Source organism: Polypterus senegalus, chromosome 10 (genome assembly GCF_016835505.1).
Source record: "Polypterus senegalus isolate Bchr_013 chromosome 10, ASM1683550v1, whole genome shotgun sequence".
NCBI classification, from domain to species: Eukaryota; Metazoa; Chordata; class Cladistia; order Polypteriformes; family Polypteridae; genus Polypterus; species Polypterus senegalus.
In genome coordinates, this window is record NC_053163.1 from 132,528,545 (window position 1) to 132,542,708 (window position 14,164).

Genomic DNA, 14,164 nt, shown 5'->3' on the forward strand with positions numbered 1-14,164 from the left:
TGGCAAATCTCGTTTCAGGTATTCATGTATGTTAATGGAACATTACAGGCCTAGATAAATAAAGGTTCTTTGTGAAACCTTCTTGTGGAAGGTTCTTTTGGGAACCTAAAATGGGCTCCATATGGTGTCCCTCTAAAGACCTACCTTGACGCCTTTGTTTTTAGTAGTGTAGGTGGTCATTCCTGGGTAGAAAAACCGTGACAATCGTAAACAAACATGGTGACGTCAAAAATAAAAAATAATGGAGTCCTGGTAAAAAGTTAACCATTTTTTTTCATGTTCTTAAATACACTTGTGGGTCAGAACCCAAAATGGGAATAACTCAGAACTGAAAAATATAGCCAAGATGTCAAAATGAATCAAACATATTTTTTTGTATCCAACTCTAAGGGAAACTTGACAAATACCTTATTTCCTAGTAGTAATGTAATTCAGTTCAGTTCAGATAAGTTTTGAATAGCACACTTCACTCCACAGGTAAAATACAATTCAGACTTTACAAACTACTGATCCCATAATTCATACAAACACAGTGTCACTTATTAACAGAAAAGCCAATCAGCTCTGAAGTAATGTATATATATGGACTCTAACAGTTTCAGCCCATTAAGAGGAGAGGAAAAAAACAAAAGCTCAGTCAGCAGCATCCCTGGAAGTAATAGAAATCTGGGGGTCCACAGTCAGTTATAACAGACAACGTCAGACCCAGTCACAGTCCTGGAGATCTCGGACAACTGAAATTATGTTAAAGTCTGTACTGGACTGACTAGTGTGACCGAATGTTTTCATCCTTTCTTTCTCAACATAACATACATTATCGGTCAAAAGTTTAGAATCATCCAGAAATGTTCATATTTTTAATAGAAATGTTTTTATCAAAGGGTAGCGCTTCTGCCTCGCAGTTAGGAGACCCGGGTTTGCTTCCTGGGTCCTCCCTGCATGGAGTTTGCATGTTCTCCCCGTGTCTGCGTGGGTTTCCTCCCACAGTTCAAAGACATGCTGGACTGGTGATTCTAAATTGGCCCTAGTGTGTGCTTGGTGTGTTTGTGTGTGTCCTACGGTGGGTTGACACCCTGGCCTGAATTGGTTCCTGCCTTGTGCCCTGTGTTGTCTGGGATTGGCTCCAGTAGACCCCCTGTGTTCGGATTCAGTGGGTTGGAAAATGGATGGATGTTTTTATCAAGATGCCATTAAATTGGTTTAAAAATACATCCAAGACATTACAAGTGTTGCTAATAGCTTTTACTGCTTGAAACGACTGATTGTTAATTTATTATTCACAGGCGACTCCAAAGCCTAATTTTTCACAGCCATTCCTTCCATCTCCTAATGGTAAACTCCCTTAGCTCATTCTTAATTTGTTATGTTTAAATGCTAATTGGTTATTAGAGAAACCTTTGCAATTGCATTAGCATCATTAAAGCCTGTAATTCTATTCACTTGCTTTTCATGGTACTAGTATTTCTAAAGTATTATGTTCAAAATGACCAAAATGAACGTTTAAGGTTTACTTACACATTATAAGACATACATTATTATGACGGCTCAGCATTATGAATTATTATACACACGAGTCATCACTTAGCTGGTGTGGCTGCATAACTTCCCAGTTTCTCTGAAATGTTGTGTGTGGATGGCTCATTTCTCACATCAGGTTTTCTTTTGTGTGGAAAGTTTTTTTGCATATGCATGTTTTAAGAGACATAAGAGCATGAAGAATTTGATAAATGAGAGGAGACCATTCAGTCCATCAAGCCCGTTTGTATAGCTAATAGCTAAGCTGCCCCAATATGTCATCCAGATTCTTCTTAAAGGTGGTCAAAGTCTCTGCTTCACCTACATGTCTCAGTAGTTTGTTCCAGAGTCCCACAACTCTTTGCATAAACAAGTGCTTCCTGGCTCCAGTCTTTTATAAATCTGAGCTCACAGACCACCACACTACAATAAAAGAAAGCGCAGCACTAGGAGATGTGCAGAAGAAAGCAGCAAAGACTGAAGGACATGACCTACTGTGACAGACTCAGGCAATTAAACTTCATCGTTAGATTCAGGGAGGGGACGCTGGCAAATACATGTTGCTGCTGCACCTCCCTGTTAACAACACTTTTTGTTAAAATTTGCTTTAAATTTGCACTTCTTACACTTCTTTTCACTTTTTTTATAGCATATATGGTTTAAACTCTTGAGCATGGGAAAGGCGCTATATAGTATGAATGTAAACCCATTTATTACACTATGGATTCAGAACTTTCTTTTAAACCGTTCATAGACAGTTAAAGTTCAGGACATTTTTTTTCCATAGTCATTCATTCAAACACAGGAAGTCCGCAGAGGTGTGTCGTATCACCATTACTGTTTACTCAAGTGACTTGAGACAGAACAATGACCACTGCCCCATTATCAAGTACTGTATACAGAGGACACCATACTCATAGGACGTATATCTGGGGAAGATGAAAGCCACTATCTAAATCAAGTGGACTGGATGGTAAACTGCTGCAATAAAAACTCTCGCACTCTGAATGTAAAAAAGACCAAAGAAGTGATATTTGATTTTAAGAGACAGAAATCTGTATGTTCACCTATTGCAGTTCTGGGAGAAAAGGTAGAAATAGTGACTGAATATAAATACTTACGAACTTCTCTAGATAACAATCTTAACTGGAATGCAAATACAAAAAAATGATTCTCTAAATGCACCCAGCGCTTATTTCTCCTCAATAAACTCAAACTATTTAAAGTAGACAAGGACCTCATGTTGTCCTTCTGTTGCAGTCTGATCCAGTCTGTGATCGCTTTCAGTTTCATTGCCTGGTTTAATAGTCTGACAAACCAAAACTCAAAAAAGCTCCAGCAGATTACGAAGTATGCAGCTAAAGTTATTGGGGCTGATGTAGATGGTTTGACTAGTGTGTGTCAGAGGGCAATGTTAAAGAAACTGGAAATCATCTCAACTGATGACAGCCATCTATTACATGTAGAACTAAAGTTCAGTAAATCAGGGAGGATAGTCGCTTTGAAAACCCACACAAATCGCTAAACAAACTCCTTTCTTCCCAGTGCCGTACGACTTTACAATAAGAAATATCGGAGATAATAATTAAGGTTTTGATTTATATCCTGCAACCTTTTTTTTGGTGTAAATATGTATTATCTAACTACTTTACCTTAACCTTTCTTCTTTCTATTTGTCTGTTTTATCTCATTCTGTCTGTTATTAGATGCACCTGAGAAGGCAAATTTCATGTTTTCTTGTGTAAACATGACTCAATAAAGAAACCTTAAACCTTTAACCTTAAATAAAATTTATTATTATGATTATTTTACCATGAGTCTTGAGCAGAGGAGGCCATGTGGCGACCAAATCCAAGCCCTCAAAGTTCTCAGATTCTTCAATAAACTTAATTCAGCAGAATAGTTTTAGTGAAATAGTGAACCATCTACTCAAGGAAACAAAGTGAAGACTAAGGGGACGAATATTTAAAACAAAAACACAAAGGGTCATGAAAATCTGGAACAAGCTACTGAGTCACGGAATTGAACTGAAAACCATCTCAACTTTGTGAAAGTATATCTGGATGAGATATTGAGAGAGCTCAGGTAAAGGTAAACTTCTTAGACTCTTATGTTGCCTTTTTTCATCATGTCTGCTCTTAGTTTGGCAGTTTTCATCACAGCAGAACTTTTCAATGTCTCACTCGCTCCTTGTGCATTCATAACCCCGTCAAGTCGGCCACAATACAAATATTTAGAAAAGCGCGACACGTTTACTGATTCCTAGTGCTCGTTAGGAGTAAGGCCGAAAAAACATCTTATATTTATAATGTGAACAAACCATATCTTATATCATTTAGGAAACACTTTTAACCTTCCTGTTCACCAGCTTGGAGTCGTTCACTGTAGTTTGGTTTGCGTTATGTTGTCTAAGTACGTGTATGTGGTGTAAATACATATATGTGCAGGGGCCATATGTGGCTGGGGGGCACACATGCATCACATTATAAGATTTGACATGTTGGAGTTGACAGTATCTGTGTGGGGATGTATGAGGAGGCGTATGAGTGTGGAGTAGTGTTTTTAAGTAAAGGACAGTGCGTGTGTGTCAGTTGTATATGTGAGTGGGCAGACGTGTATGCGAGAAGTAAATGTGTAAATGTCTAGGTGAGTTTTAAGGTGTAGATGAACATTTGTAGTTTTTCAGTATGGTGGTGTCACTCATGAGAGCTTGGTGTATGTTTTATGGAGTCCAGCTTGGTGTTTACATGAAAGATGTCTGGCCTCATCTGGTCCATCTTATGAAGAAGACAAAGTCAGTTCAGTTTATGCCACACATAGTAGCCTGACACAGTGGTGCTGCTAAAAAGTAGATCTAAAAGTTCTATCTTGGAGTTTGCTAAAAGACACCTGAAGGCCTCTGAGATGGTGAGAAATAAGATTCTCTGGTCTGATGAGACCAAGATAGAACTTTTTGGCCTTAATTCTATGTGGTATGTGTGGAGACAGCCAGGCACTGCTCATCACTTGTCCAATACAATCCCCACAGTGAAGCATGGCGGTGGCAGCATCATGCTGTGGGGGTGTTTTTCAGCTGCAGGGACAGGACGACTGGTTGCAATCGAAGGAAAGATGAATGCGGCCAAGTACAGGGATATCCTGGACAAAAACCTTCTCCACAGTGCTAAGGACCTCAGACTGGGCCGAAGGTTTACCTTCCAACAAGACAATGACCCTAAGCACACAGCTAAAATAACGAAGGTTTGGCTTCACAACAACTCTGTGACTGTTCTTGAATGGCCCAGCCAGAGCCCTGACTTAAACCCAATTGAGCATCTCTGGAGAGACCTAAAAATGGCAGTCTACCAACGTTTACCATCCAACCTGACAGAACTGGAGAGGATCTGCAAGGAGGAATGGCAGAGGATCCCCAAATCCAGGTGTGAAAAACTTGTTGCATCTTTCCCAAGAAGACTCATGGCTGTTTTAGCTCAAAAGGGTGCTTCTACTAAATACTGAGCAAAGGCTCTGAATACTTAGGACCATGTGTTATTTCAGTTTTTCTTTTTTAATAAATCTGCAACAATTTCAAAAATTCTTTTTTTTTGTCTGTCAATATGGGGTGCTGTGTGCACATTAATGAGGAAAAAAATTAATTTAAATGATTTTAGCAAATGGCTGCAATATAACAAAGAGTGAAAAATTGAAGGGGGTCTGAATACTTTCCGTACCCACTGTAAGTGTGTATTATATGTGAGCTACACTTGTATATTTTGGTAAAAGCAGATACAACTGTGTATGTGAATTTCATGAGTAATTGGGAGGTATATAAATATGTGGTAGCACTCTGTTTGAATGAAGCTATGTGAGGGGCACACATCTGATGCAGAGCTTTCCATCTTCTGATCACACATCTCTGGCAAACTTATTCATTCCACTCTGTCCCAACTCTTCTATGTCTGACATAGTACCTGCATTTGGGGCCTGTGGGCTGTTTCCACCATGGTGTGCCACTTTGGGGGGCACAGGCTTAAATGGAGCTGGTCGATGTGAGCTGTGAAGACTGCCCCCCATGTTGCTGTTTGGGAATCCATTCTCACAAGCACCAGACACCAGGTACTGAGCTTCAGGGAGCAGCAGAGGGGGACCCTAGAAACAAATGAGAAAACAGAAGAATGTAAACCTAAATGTCCACCCAAGAGAGACTGTCAGTCCACTAAGCCCTGAACCTCAATACAGGGAACTCAAAGGGTGGGTAAGATTGGGAGCCAAAAGTGGCTGTACTCACATAGTATCGCTGGCGGGACAGGGACAGGTCAATGCCCTCGTTCATCTCACGGTACTTTTCTGTTGTCATGGTAACTGTGTCTTCAGGGTCTATATCTGGGCTATCCAGCCCCAGGCCTTTTCTTCTTAGAGTCTGCAGGAAGCAAAAAAGTTACAAGAAGTCACATGGGGCATTCTGGGTATGGGTGGAGTGGATATGGAAGTGTCTCTGCGATTGGCTGCAATTGCCTTCTGTGGTTTTGTTTTACAGTACAAAAGTATTCTGATTGGCTGCACCTTTAGTATTGTGTAAGTGATTAGAGTTAGCACTAGACTTGGTCTCCAATTTGATGACATAAAGGTTAATTCATTTTGGCCGTAAAAAATATTGGGTCTTATTTTTGATACAAAACAATTGTCAGTGGACAGTGTCTGTCATCAGTTGGAGTGACTCTGGGTAAGTCGAAAATTGTGAATATCTGGAGAATTAATCAGCAGCACATGATCAGGTAAAGAGAATATTGGACATAATTAATAAATGGTCTCGTCACCAACAGATGCAATCTCTGACTGAATGGCATCAGCATTAAACAAGAGCTGTGATTTGCTGAGTCAATAGTTTGCTTAATGTCTGATTGCCTAATGAAAATAACTGACCTCATCTTCAACTTGATGGAGACAACTGTGATCATTACCTTTCAACTGGAACTATGTCAGTAGTGAAGCTCAGCCAACAGTGTCCAAGGAACAAACACTGAATATTCTTGTAGTTGTGGCGACATGTTTACAGAGTACAATGAAATCTTTACTTGCATGTATGATCAACATGTCATTTGTCCGTGAATTGCTGGACGTAAGAGGTTTCATTTTCCATAACTGGCTGAATTCAGCAGATGAGGTCCCTGATTGGAACATTAGAACATTAGAACAACCTAGAACAGGCCATTCAGCCCAACAAAACTCACCAGTCCTATCCACTTGCTTCATTCAAAAAAACATCAAGTTGAGTTTTGAAAGTTCCTAAAGTCTTACTGTCTACCACACTACTTGGTAGCTTATTCAAAGTGTCTATTGTTCCTTTTGTAAAGAAAAACGTCCTAATGTTTGTGCAAAATTTACCCTTAACAAGTTTCCACCTCTGTCATTGTGTTCTTGATGAACTCATTTTATGATAACAGTCTTGATCCACTGGGTTAATTCCCGTCATAATTTTAAACAGTTCAGTCATGTCTTCACTTAATCTTCTTTTGTTTAAACTGTAAAGGCTCAGCTCTTTTAATATTTCCTCAAAATTCAACCCATGTAGCCCTGGAATCAGCCCTGTTGCTCTTCTCTGGACCTTTTCTAGTGCTGCTATGTCCTTTTTGTAGCCAGGAGACCAAAACTGCACACAGGACTCCAGATGAGGCCTCACCAGTGTGTTATAAAGCTTGAGCAGAACCTCCTTGGACTTGTACTGCACACATCAAGGCGCTATATAACCTGACATTCTGTTTGCCTTCTTAATGGCTTCTGAACACTGTCTGGAAGTCGATAGCTTAGAGTCCCTAATGACACCTAAATCCTTCTCATAAGGTGTACTCTCGATTTTCCGACCGCCCATTGTGTATTCAAACCTAACATTTTTACTTCCTATGTGTAATACTTTACATTTACTGAAATTAAATTTCATCTGCCACAAATCTGCCCAAGCCTGTATGCTATCCAAGTCCTTCTGTAATGATATAACGGATTCCAAATTATCTGCTAATCCACCTATCTTGGTATTATCTGCAAACTTAACCAGCTTGTTACTTATCTTCCTATCTAAATCATTTATATATATTAAAAAGAGCAGCAGCTCCAGCACTGACCCCAGTGGAATACCACTGTTAATATTATCCAATTCTGATGAGATTCCTCACACCATCACCCTCTGCTTCCTGTGCCTGAGCCAATTCTGCACCCATCTAAAAACATCTTCTTTTAGTTTGATGTCCAGCCTCTCATGTGGTACCTTATCAAATGATTAGGTGAAATGAGCATGTGTAGCTGATCAAACACTCATCACGAACAGTTGAGTCCTACCTCAAGGATGTCAGTGTTGGTGCGGCTCTCATGAGGCTCACTGTATTCGGTATACTTGAGCAGCACTTTGTCCATGTCCGTGCTGGCGTACTGGAAGAGCCGGTTTGTGCTGTTGAATATGATGAGCGCAATCTCACAGTCACAAAGCACACTCAGCTCATATGCCTTCTTCATGAGGCCAAACTTGCGCTTGGTGAATGTGACCTGGGGACACACACCACAAATAGGAAGGGCAAATGTCAAAAACATCTTGGCCTCCTTACACATTCAGCTCAAACAATGGTGCCTGTGCACCTTGATCAGCATTTCCAGATTTACCTGACGGTTTCTTTGGTCCATTATTCTAGATATTTGGATCTTTTTTCTCCCCATTCTTCACACTGCCTCTCAAGGTTCCTTCTTGACCAGCTCTTTCACCTGCTTGATAGGGAAGGTCATTCAAAATGAGTCACAATTACTTGATGACCTGCAACGCTAATCATGGTCACACAAGACAGTGTTTTAGGTGTCAGCCCTCATTCTAGAATGATTCCGATTAAAAACCAAAACATTCTAGCCCTGTCTGTGAAGTCGTCAGCAAGAAATGCATGCAAAGCTCTTGAAGGTCTTCAGCATAACACATGTCTAGAAAAGACTGAGTAAGTGGAATAAGTAGGTGTTAAAAAGACAGGTTAATTTTAATATACAGTTGTGGCCAAAAGTTTTGAGAATGACACAAGTATTGGTTTTCACAAAGTCTGCGACTTCGGCGTTTTTAGATCATTTTGTCAGATGTTTGTATGGTATACTGAAGTATAATTACAAGCATTTCATAAGTCTCAAAGGCTTTTATTGACAATTATATTGCCTTTATGTAAAGAGTCAATATTTGCAGTGTTGGCCCTTCTTTCTTTTTCAAGACCTCTGCAATTCGCCCTGGCATGCTGTCAAGCAACTTCTGGGCCAAATCCTGACTGATGGCAGCCCATTCTTGCATAATCAATGCTTGAAGTTTGTCAGAATTTGCATGCTTTTGTTTGTCCACCTGCCTCTTGAGGATTGACCACAAGTTCTCAATGGGATTAAGGTCTGGGGAGTTTCCTGACCATGGACTCAAAATTTCAATTTTTTTCTTTCCTGAACCACTTAATTATTGCTTTTTTCCTTATGTTATGGTGCTACATCATGCTGAAAAAGGCATTGTTGGTCACCAAACTGTTCTTGGATTGTTGGAAGAAGTTGCTCTCGAAGGATGTTTTGGTACCATTCTTTATTCATGGCTGTGTTCTTAGGCAAAATTGTAAGTGAGACCACTCCCTTGGCTGAGAAGCAACCCCACACATGAATGGTCTCAGGATGGTTTACTGTTGGCATGAAACAGGACTGATGGCAGCGCTCACCTTTTCTTTTCCAGACTTTCCAGATCTTTCTAACGGATGCCCCAAACAATCGGAAAGTGGATTCATCAGAGAAAATGACTTTACCCCAGCAGTCCTCAGCAGTCCTCAGCAGTCCAATCCCTGTATCTTTTGCAGAATATCAGTCCATCCCTGATGATTTTCTTGGAGAGAAGTGGCTTCTTTGCTGCCATTTCTGACACCAGGCCATCCTCCAAAATTCTTCGCCTCACTGTGCATGCGGATACACTTACACCTGCTTGCTGACATTCCTGAGCAAGCTTTGCAGTGGTGGTGCCCCAGTCCCAAGCAATGAATAAAGAATGGTACCAAAACATCCTCCAAGAGCAACTTCTCCCAACCATCCAAGAACTGTTTGGTGACCAACAATATCTTTCCCAGCATGATGGAGCACCAAGCCATAAGGCAAAAGTGATAACTAAGTGGCTTGGGGAACAAAACATCAACATTTTGGGTCCATGGCCAGGAAACTCCCCAGGCCTTAATCCCATTGAGAACTTGTGGCCAATCCTCAAGAGGTGGGTGGACAAACATCCAACCATCCATCCATTATCCAACCCGCTATATCCTAACTGCAGGGACATGGGGGTCTGCTGGAGTCAATCCCAGCCAGCACAGGGTGCAAGGCAGGAAACAAACCCACCACCAGCACCAGCAGGGGTGGACAAACAAAACCCCATAAATTCTGACCAACCCCAAGCATTGATTATGCTAGAATGGGCTGCCATCAGTCAGGATTTGGCCCAGAAGTTGATTAACAGCATGCCAGGGTGGATTGCAGAGGTCTTGAAAAAGAAAGAAGGGTCAACACTGCAAATATTGACTCTTTGCATAAACTTAATGTAGTTAGTAAACGTCTTTGAAACGTATGAAATGCAAGTAATTATACTTCAATATACCATAGAAACATCTGACAAAAAGATCTGAAAACACTGAAACAGAAAACTTTGTGAAAACCAATACGTGTGTCATTCTCAAAAGTTTTGGCCACAACTGTAATGCTTTGTTTGCACAAGTGCAAATTCCGAAACAGTTAGGTTAAAACCAGAATGACACTTTCCAATTAAACAGGAAGTCACTCTAGAACAAGGACTTCTGTTGTTAATAATACACTGAATGAAGTAGTGACACCAGGGACAATTTAGAATCACCAATCCACCTAACCTGCATGTCTTTGGACTGTGGGAGGCAACTGGAGCGCCTTGGAGGAAACCCACGCAGACACGGGGAGAACATGCAAACTCCACACAGGGAGGACCTGGGAAGTGAACCCGGGTCTCGTAACTGCGAGGCAGCAGCGCTACCACTGCGCCACCATGTCGCCCACTACTACATTTTCATTTAATAATACAAACAGAGTCTCTGTTTTTGCCTTTCGTTCCACACTACCCTGCTGATTTGAACTCCTGAAAACAGAGATTTCTGAAAACACTCTTCAGAACCGCATACTTCTGAAAATGCCGATTCAGCATTGCAATATGGAAGGGTGAATGCTTTAGATTTGTAAAAACTCAGACTCAAATTGCACTCTGATTTGCTCGTGCTTATTACATGACCCTTCCCTGACTTCTCATTACAATTTCTCATTTCCTGATTGGTCACTCTTCACAGACGAAAATCAGATTCCCTCATTTTGGGTCGAGAGGAGTTGCTTTCCATGGCACTTGTTGTGTTGCTTACCTGTATGTATCTAATTTGCATTTTGTACAGTTTGAATGCTGCACTCATGTGCAAAAGGCAAATAATTTAGCCCTCGCTACAGTTTTCAGATCAGCCCCATGTTACCACCCCTTGAAGGATTTTTCCACTGATGCACACATGTCCAAGTATCCAAACGTCTGTGTCATACGCATTCTTAGTTGTTTCATAAATGATATGAAAACACTAATGTGGATGGAGATAATTTTCTTTGAAAAGCATTGCTTTTAAATGAGAACATAATAATGTGATGTAGCCAAAAATGACTAGCTCTGAAGAGAAGATTTCGGAAAAATGGATTTTGTCAGGAGTAATATATACTGCTAATTTGTAAAGGTTGATTTAAAAAAATGACATTTATTTCAGAATTAGAAGAGTACCCAGTGCTTCCATGGGAGGGGATACCAACTAAATGTTGGAGCCAAACATGGCCTACTGTATCCCCTGTACAAGTAATGAAGAGAGGCTCAAAACTGAGGACCTGCATTATGAAAAAACACACATTTACACAGTAGACAATAAGAACAAAGAAAACACTTTTTGCTCATTTACAGCAAAACACATTCCTGAAACAACAAGGACCAATGGTTATGCAAAGTGCTAGTCATACATGTCATTCTAAAGCATTCTAGAAATGACACATTGTGCCTGGAGTAATGGAAGGTGGATTTGACAAAAGACAGACTAGAATTGTACCTTCTGAGCATGAGACTACAAAAAAGTAAAAAATTCATTCAGATTAAAACTTTCTGCCAATTGACAAGAGCAAATTTCAGAAAATATGTCTTTTTTTTCCAGGCCAACGTCTTTCACACTCAAAAACACACAGTGTATTAGAAAAGGCAGACAACACCACCTTTAGATATTATTAACTAGCTGTCCCCCACGCCTCAGATCGTGTAGTAGTGAAATAGGACAAACTTTAAAAATCAATAAACAAACAGGTATTGCTAGCTAAGCAGAGGCAAGGTACACTCCAAAACGTGGCGAGAAGTACACCGACTTAAATGGAGGCTGGCACGTGAGTGAGGAAGGCCTTGCTCGGCTCCCCACTCCTGACATCACGCTAACCTCTCACTCAGCCCACAGCCTCTGTCTCGGATTAGCGTGAATAAATTGCTCTTGCAAGCGAACTATGATGCTTAGCCTGATGAGAGAAGTAGCAAAAACAACCGGAATGTTCAAGTTTATTATAGAAAAAAAGATCTAAATCCGTTAAGTAGTTCTCTTGTGAAAATGGACAGACATTATATTTTATATATATATACTGTATATATATATATAGGGATGGATGATTCCAGAAAAGATGGAGGACCTCTGAAATAATATGATAAAAGGACACACCACAAAAGAGACCAGCTTTGTACAGGTTTTCTTTCATCTTCTCAGCTTATAGAATGAGAATCCATAAACGCCCAGGCTGCTTGAAGAGTAATGCTGCTTACTACTAACGATGGGTTCTGGTAAAACAGGAACTGCTTAATGATGCATTCCGGTGATTCATATGAACTCATTCTGGAAAAAAAGTAATTCAAGAGCCATGTTTTCTCCTCATAAGAAGATATCATTAAGGCAATTTTTCATTTTACAATTTTCTGGTAGGAATTATGAGGCAGTGGCCAAGGCACTGGACTTTAAACATACAAGATGGCCAGCTGAGCTCCCACCTCACCTCACTGTCTGACACGTGCTTGTGCTTTTATCCAATTAGATGATTGTATTGTATTCCTCTCAGGAATAATAACAAAAGATATGTGGGCTGCAGTTTGTTTAAAATTCAGCAGCAGATATCTTAAACAAAAGTTAGACCTCTTATAACATTGCAAGATGCTGAGAAATTAGTTCACACTTTTGTTTTCAGTCAGCTAGATTACAGTAACACACTTCTCTCAGGACTACCCAAAAAAAGACATCAATCGATTTCAACTAGTGCAGAATTCATCTCGCAGAATCTTAAATCCGAGTACATCTCTCCAGTTTTGATGTTACTATATTGGTTACCTGTGCCATTTAGAATTGACTTTAAAATCCTGCTAATGGTTTACAAAGCCTTAAATAATCTCGCTCCATCTTATATTTCAGAATGTCTTTCACATAAACTCCAAATCGTAACCTTAGATTTTCAAATGAGTGTCTACTCATTATTCCAAGTGCTAAACTTAAAAGAAGTGGTGAAACAGCCTTCTGCTGTTATGCACCTAAAATCTGGAATAGCTGACTGATACAAATTCTTCAGGCTAATACAGTGGAGCACTTAAAAAAACAGCTAAAAACTCATTATTTTAACATGGCTTTCTCATAGCTTAATTTTAGTTTAACCCTGATATTCTATATACGCATTTAATTATCAATACCATTCCTGGTGGCTCCGTAATCTGTACTAACTCCTACTTTCTCTTCTGTTCTTTTTCTGGTTTTCTGTGGTGGCGATCTGCGCCACCACCACCTGATCAAACCACCGTGATGTCCCTACATTGAAGGATTAAAGGCCAGAAGTCCACTTGACCGTCATCATCAAGTTCTTCCATGTGAATCCTGAATACAATGAGGACTGATTGTGAGGTCATTGATGTTAGGTAGAATGTCTAGAGGGGGCTGGGTGGCCTCGTGGCCTGGGACCCCTGCAGATTTTATTTTTTTCTCCAGCCGTCTGGAGTTTTTTTTTTGTTTGTTTTTTCTGTCATCCCTGGCCATCAGACCTTACTTTTACTCTATGTTAATTAGTGTTCCCTAACTATTTTCTAATTTATTTGTCTTTTTTTCTCTTTCTTCATTATGTAAAGCACTTTCAGCCACATCATTTGTATGAAAATATGTTATATAAATAAATGTTGTTGTTAAACTAAATAAGAATGCCTGAACACATCTCACATGTACTGTACATATTAGCATCATTATATCGGCTACCTGCGTCTTCTAGAGTTGATTCTGAAATACAATTAAATAGCTATGAGGTTCTGAACAATCCTGCGCCTTCTTATATTTAAGAATACCTGTCCCCTTACATCTGTTGTTCATCTTCCAAATCCACTTTGTCCTGAGCAGGGCGGTGGGGAAGCTGGCGTCTCTCCTTCTGATTGTAACCTCAGATCTCAATGTTCTGAGTGTTAAGCATAAAAAAGCTGGTGAGGAGGTATCTTGGTTTTAGGCATCAAAAATCTGAATATTTTACTGAAAGGAATAGCTTAAGGTAGTACTGTTGAACATTTTGAAAAACTCATGAAATTTGAACTTTTAATTTG

The 14,164-nt window shown here is 40.0% G+C and overlaps 1 protein-coding gene across 2 annotated transcripts in view; it reads right to left on the reverse strand.

Annotated features, from left to right (window-relative positions):
- Positions 1-14,164, reverse strand: part of mef2b (myocyte enhancer factor 2b) — a 61,477-nt gene that overhangs the window by 10,151 nt on the left and 37,162 nt on the right. The window contains exons 2-5 of one of the 2 annotated variants that reach the window (XM_039766690.1): positions 8,146-8,244; positions 7,828-8,031; positions 5,783-5,914; positions 5,466-5,643 (exon numbers count right to left, since the gene is read on the reverse strand). In XM_039766690.1, the coding sequence (XP_039622624.1) occupies positions 5,466-5,643; positions 5,783-5,914; positions 7,828-8,031; positions 8,146-8,199 (568 nt within the window). In that variant the 5' untranslated portion in view covers positions 8,200-8,244. Of the gene's footprint in view, positions 1-5,465; positions 5,644-5,782; positions 5,915-7,827; positions 8,032-8,145; positions 8,248-14,164 lie in introns of both variants that reach the window. The other variant, XM_039766689.1, reaches the window with a different exon arrangement.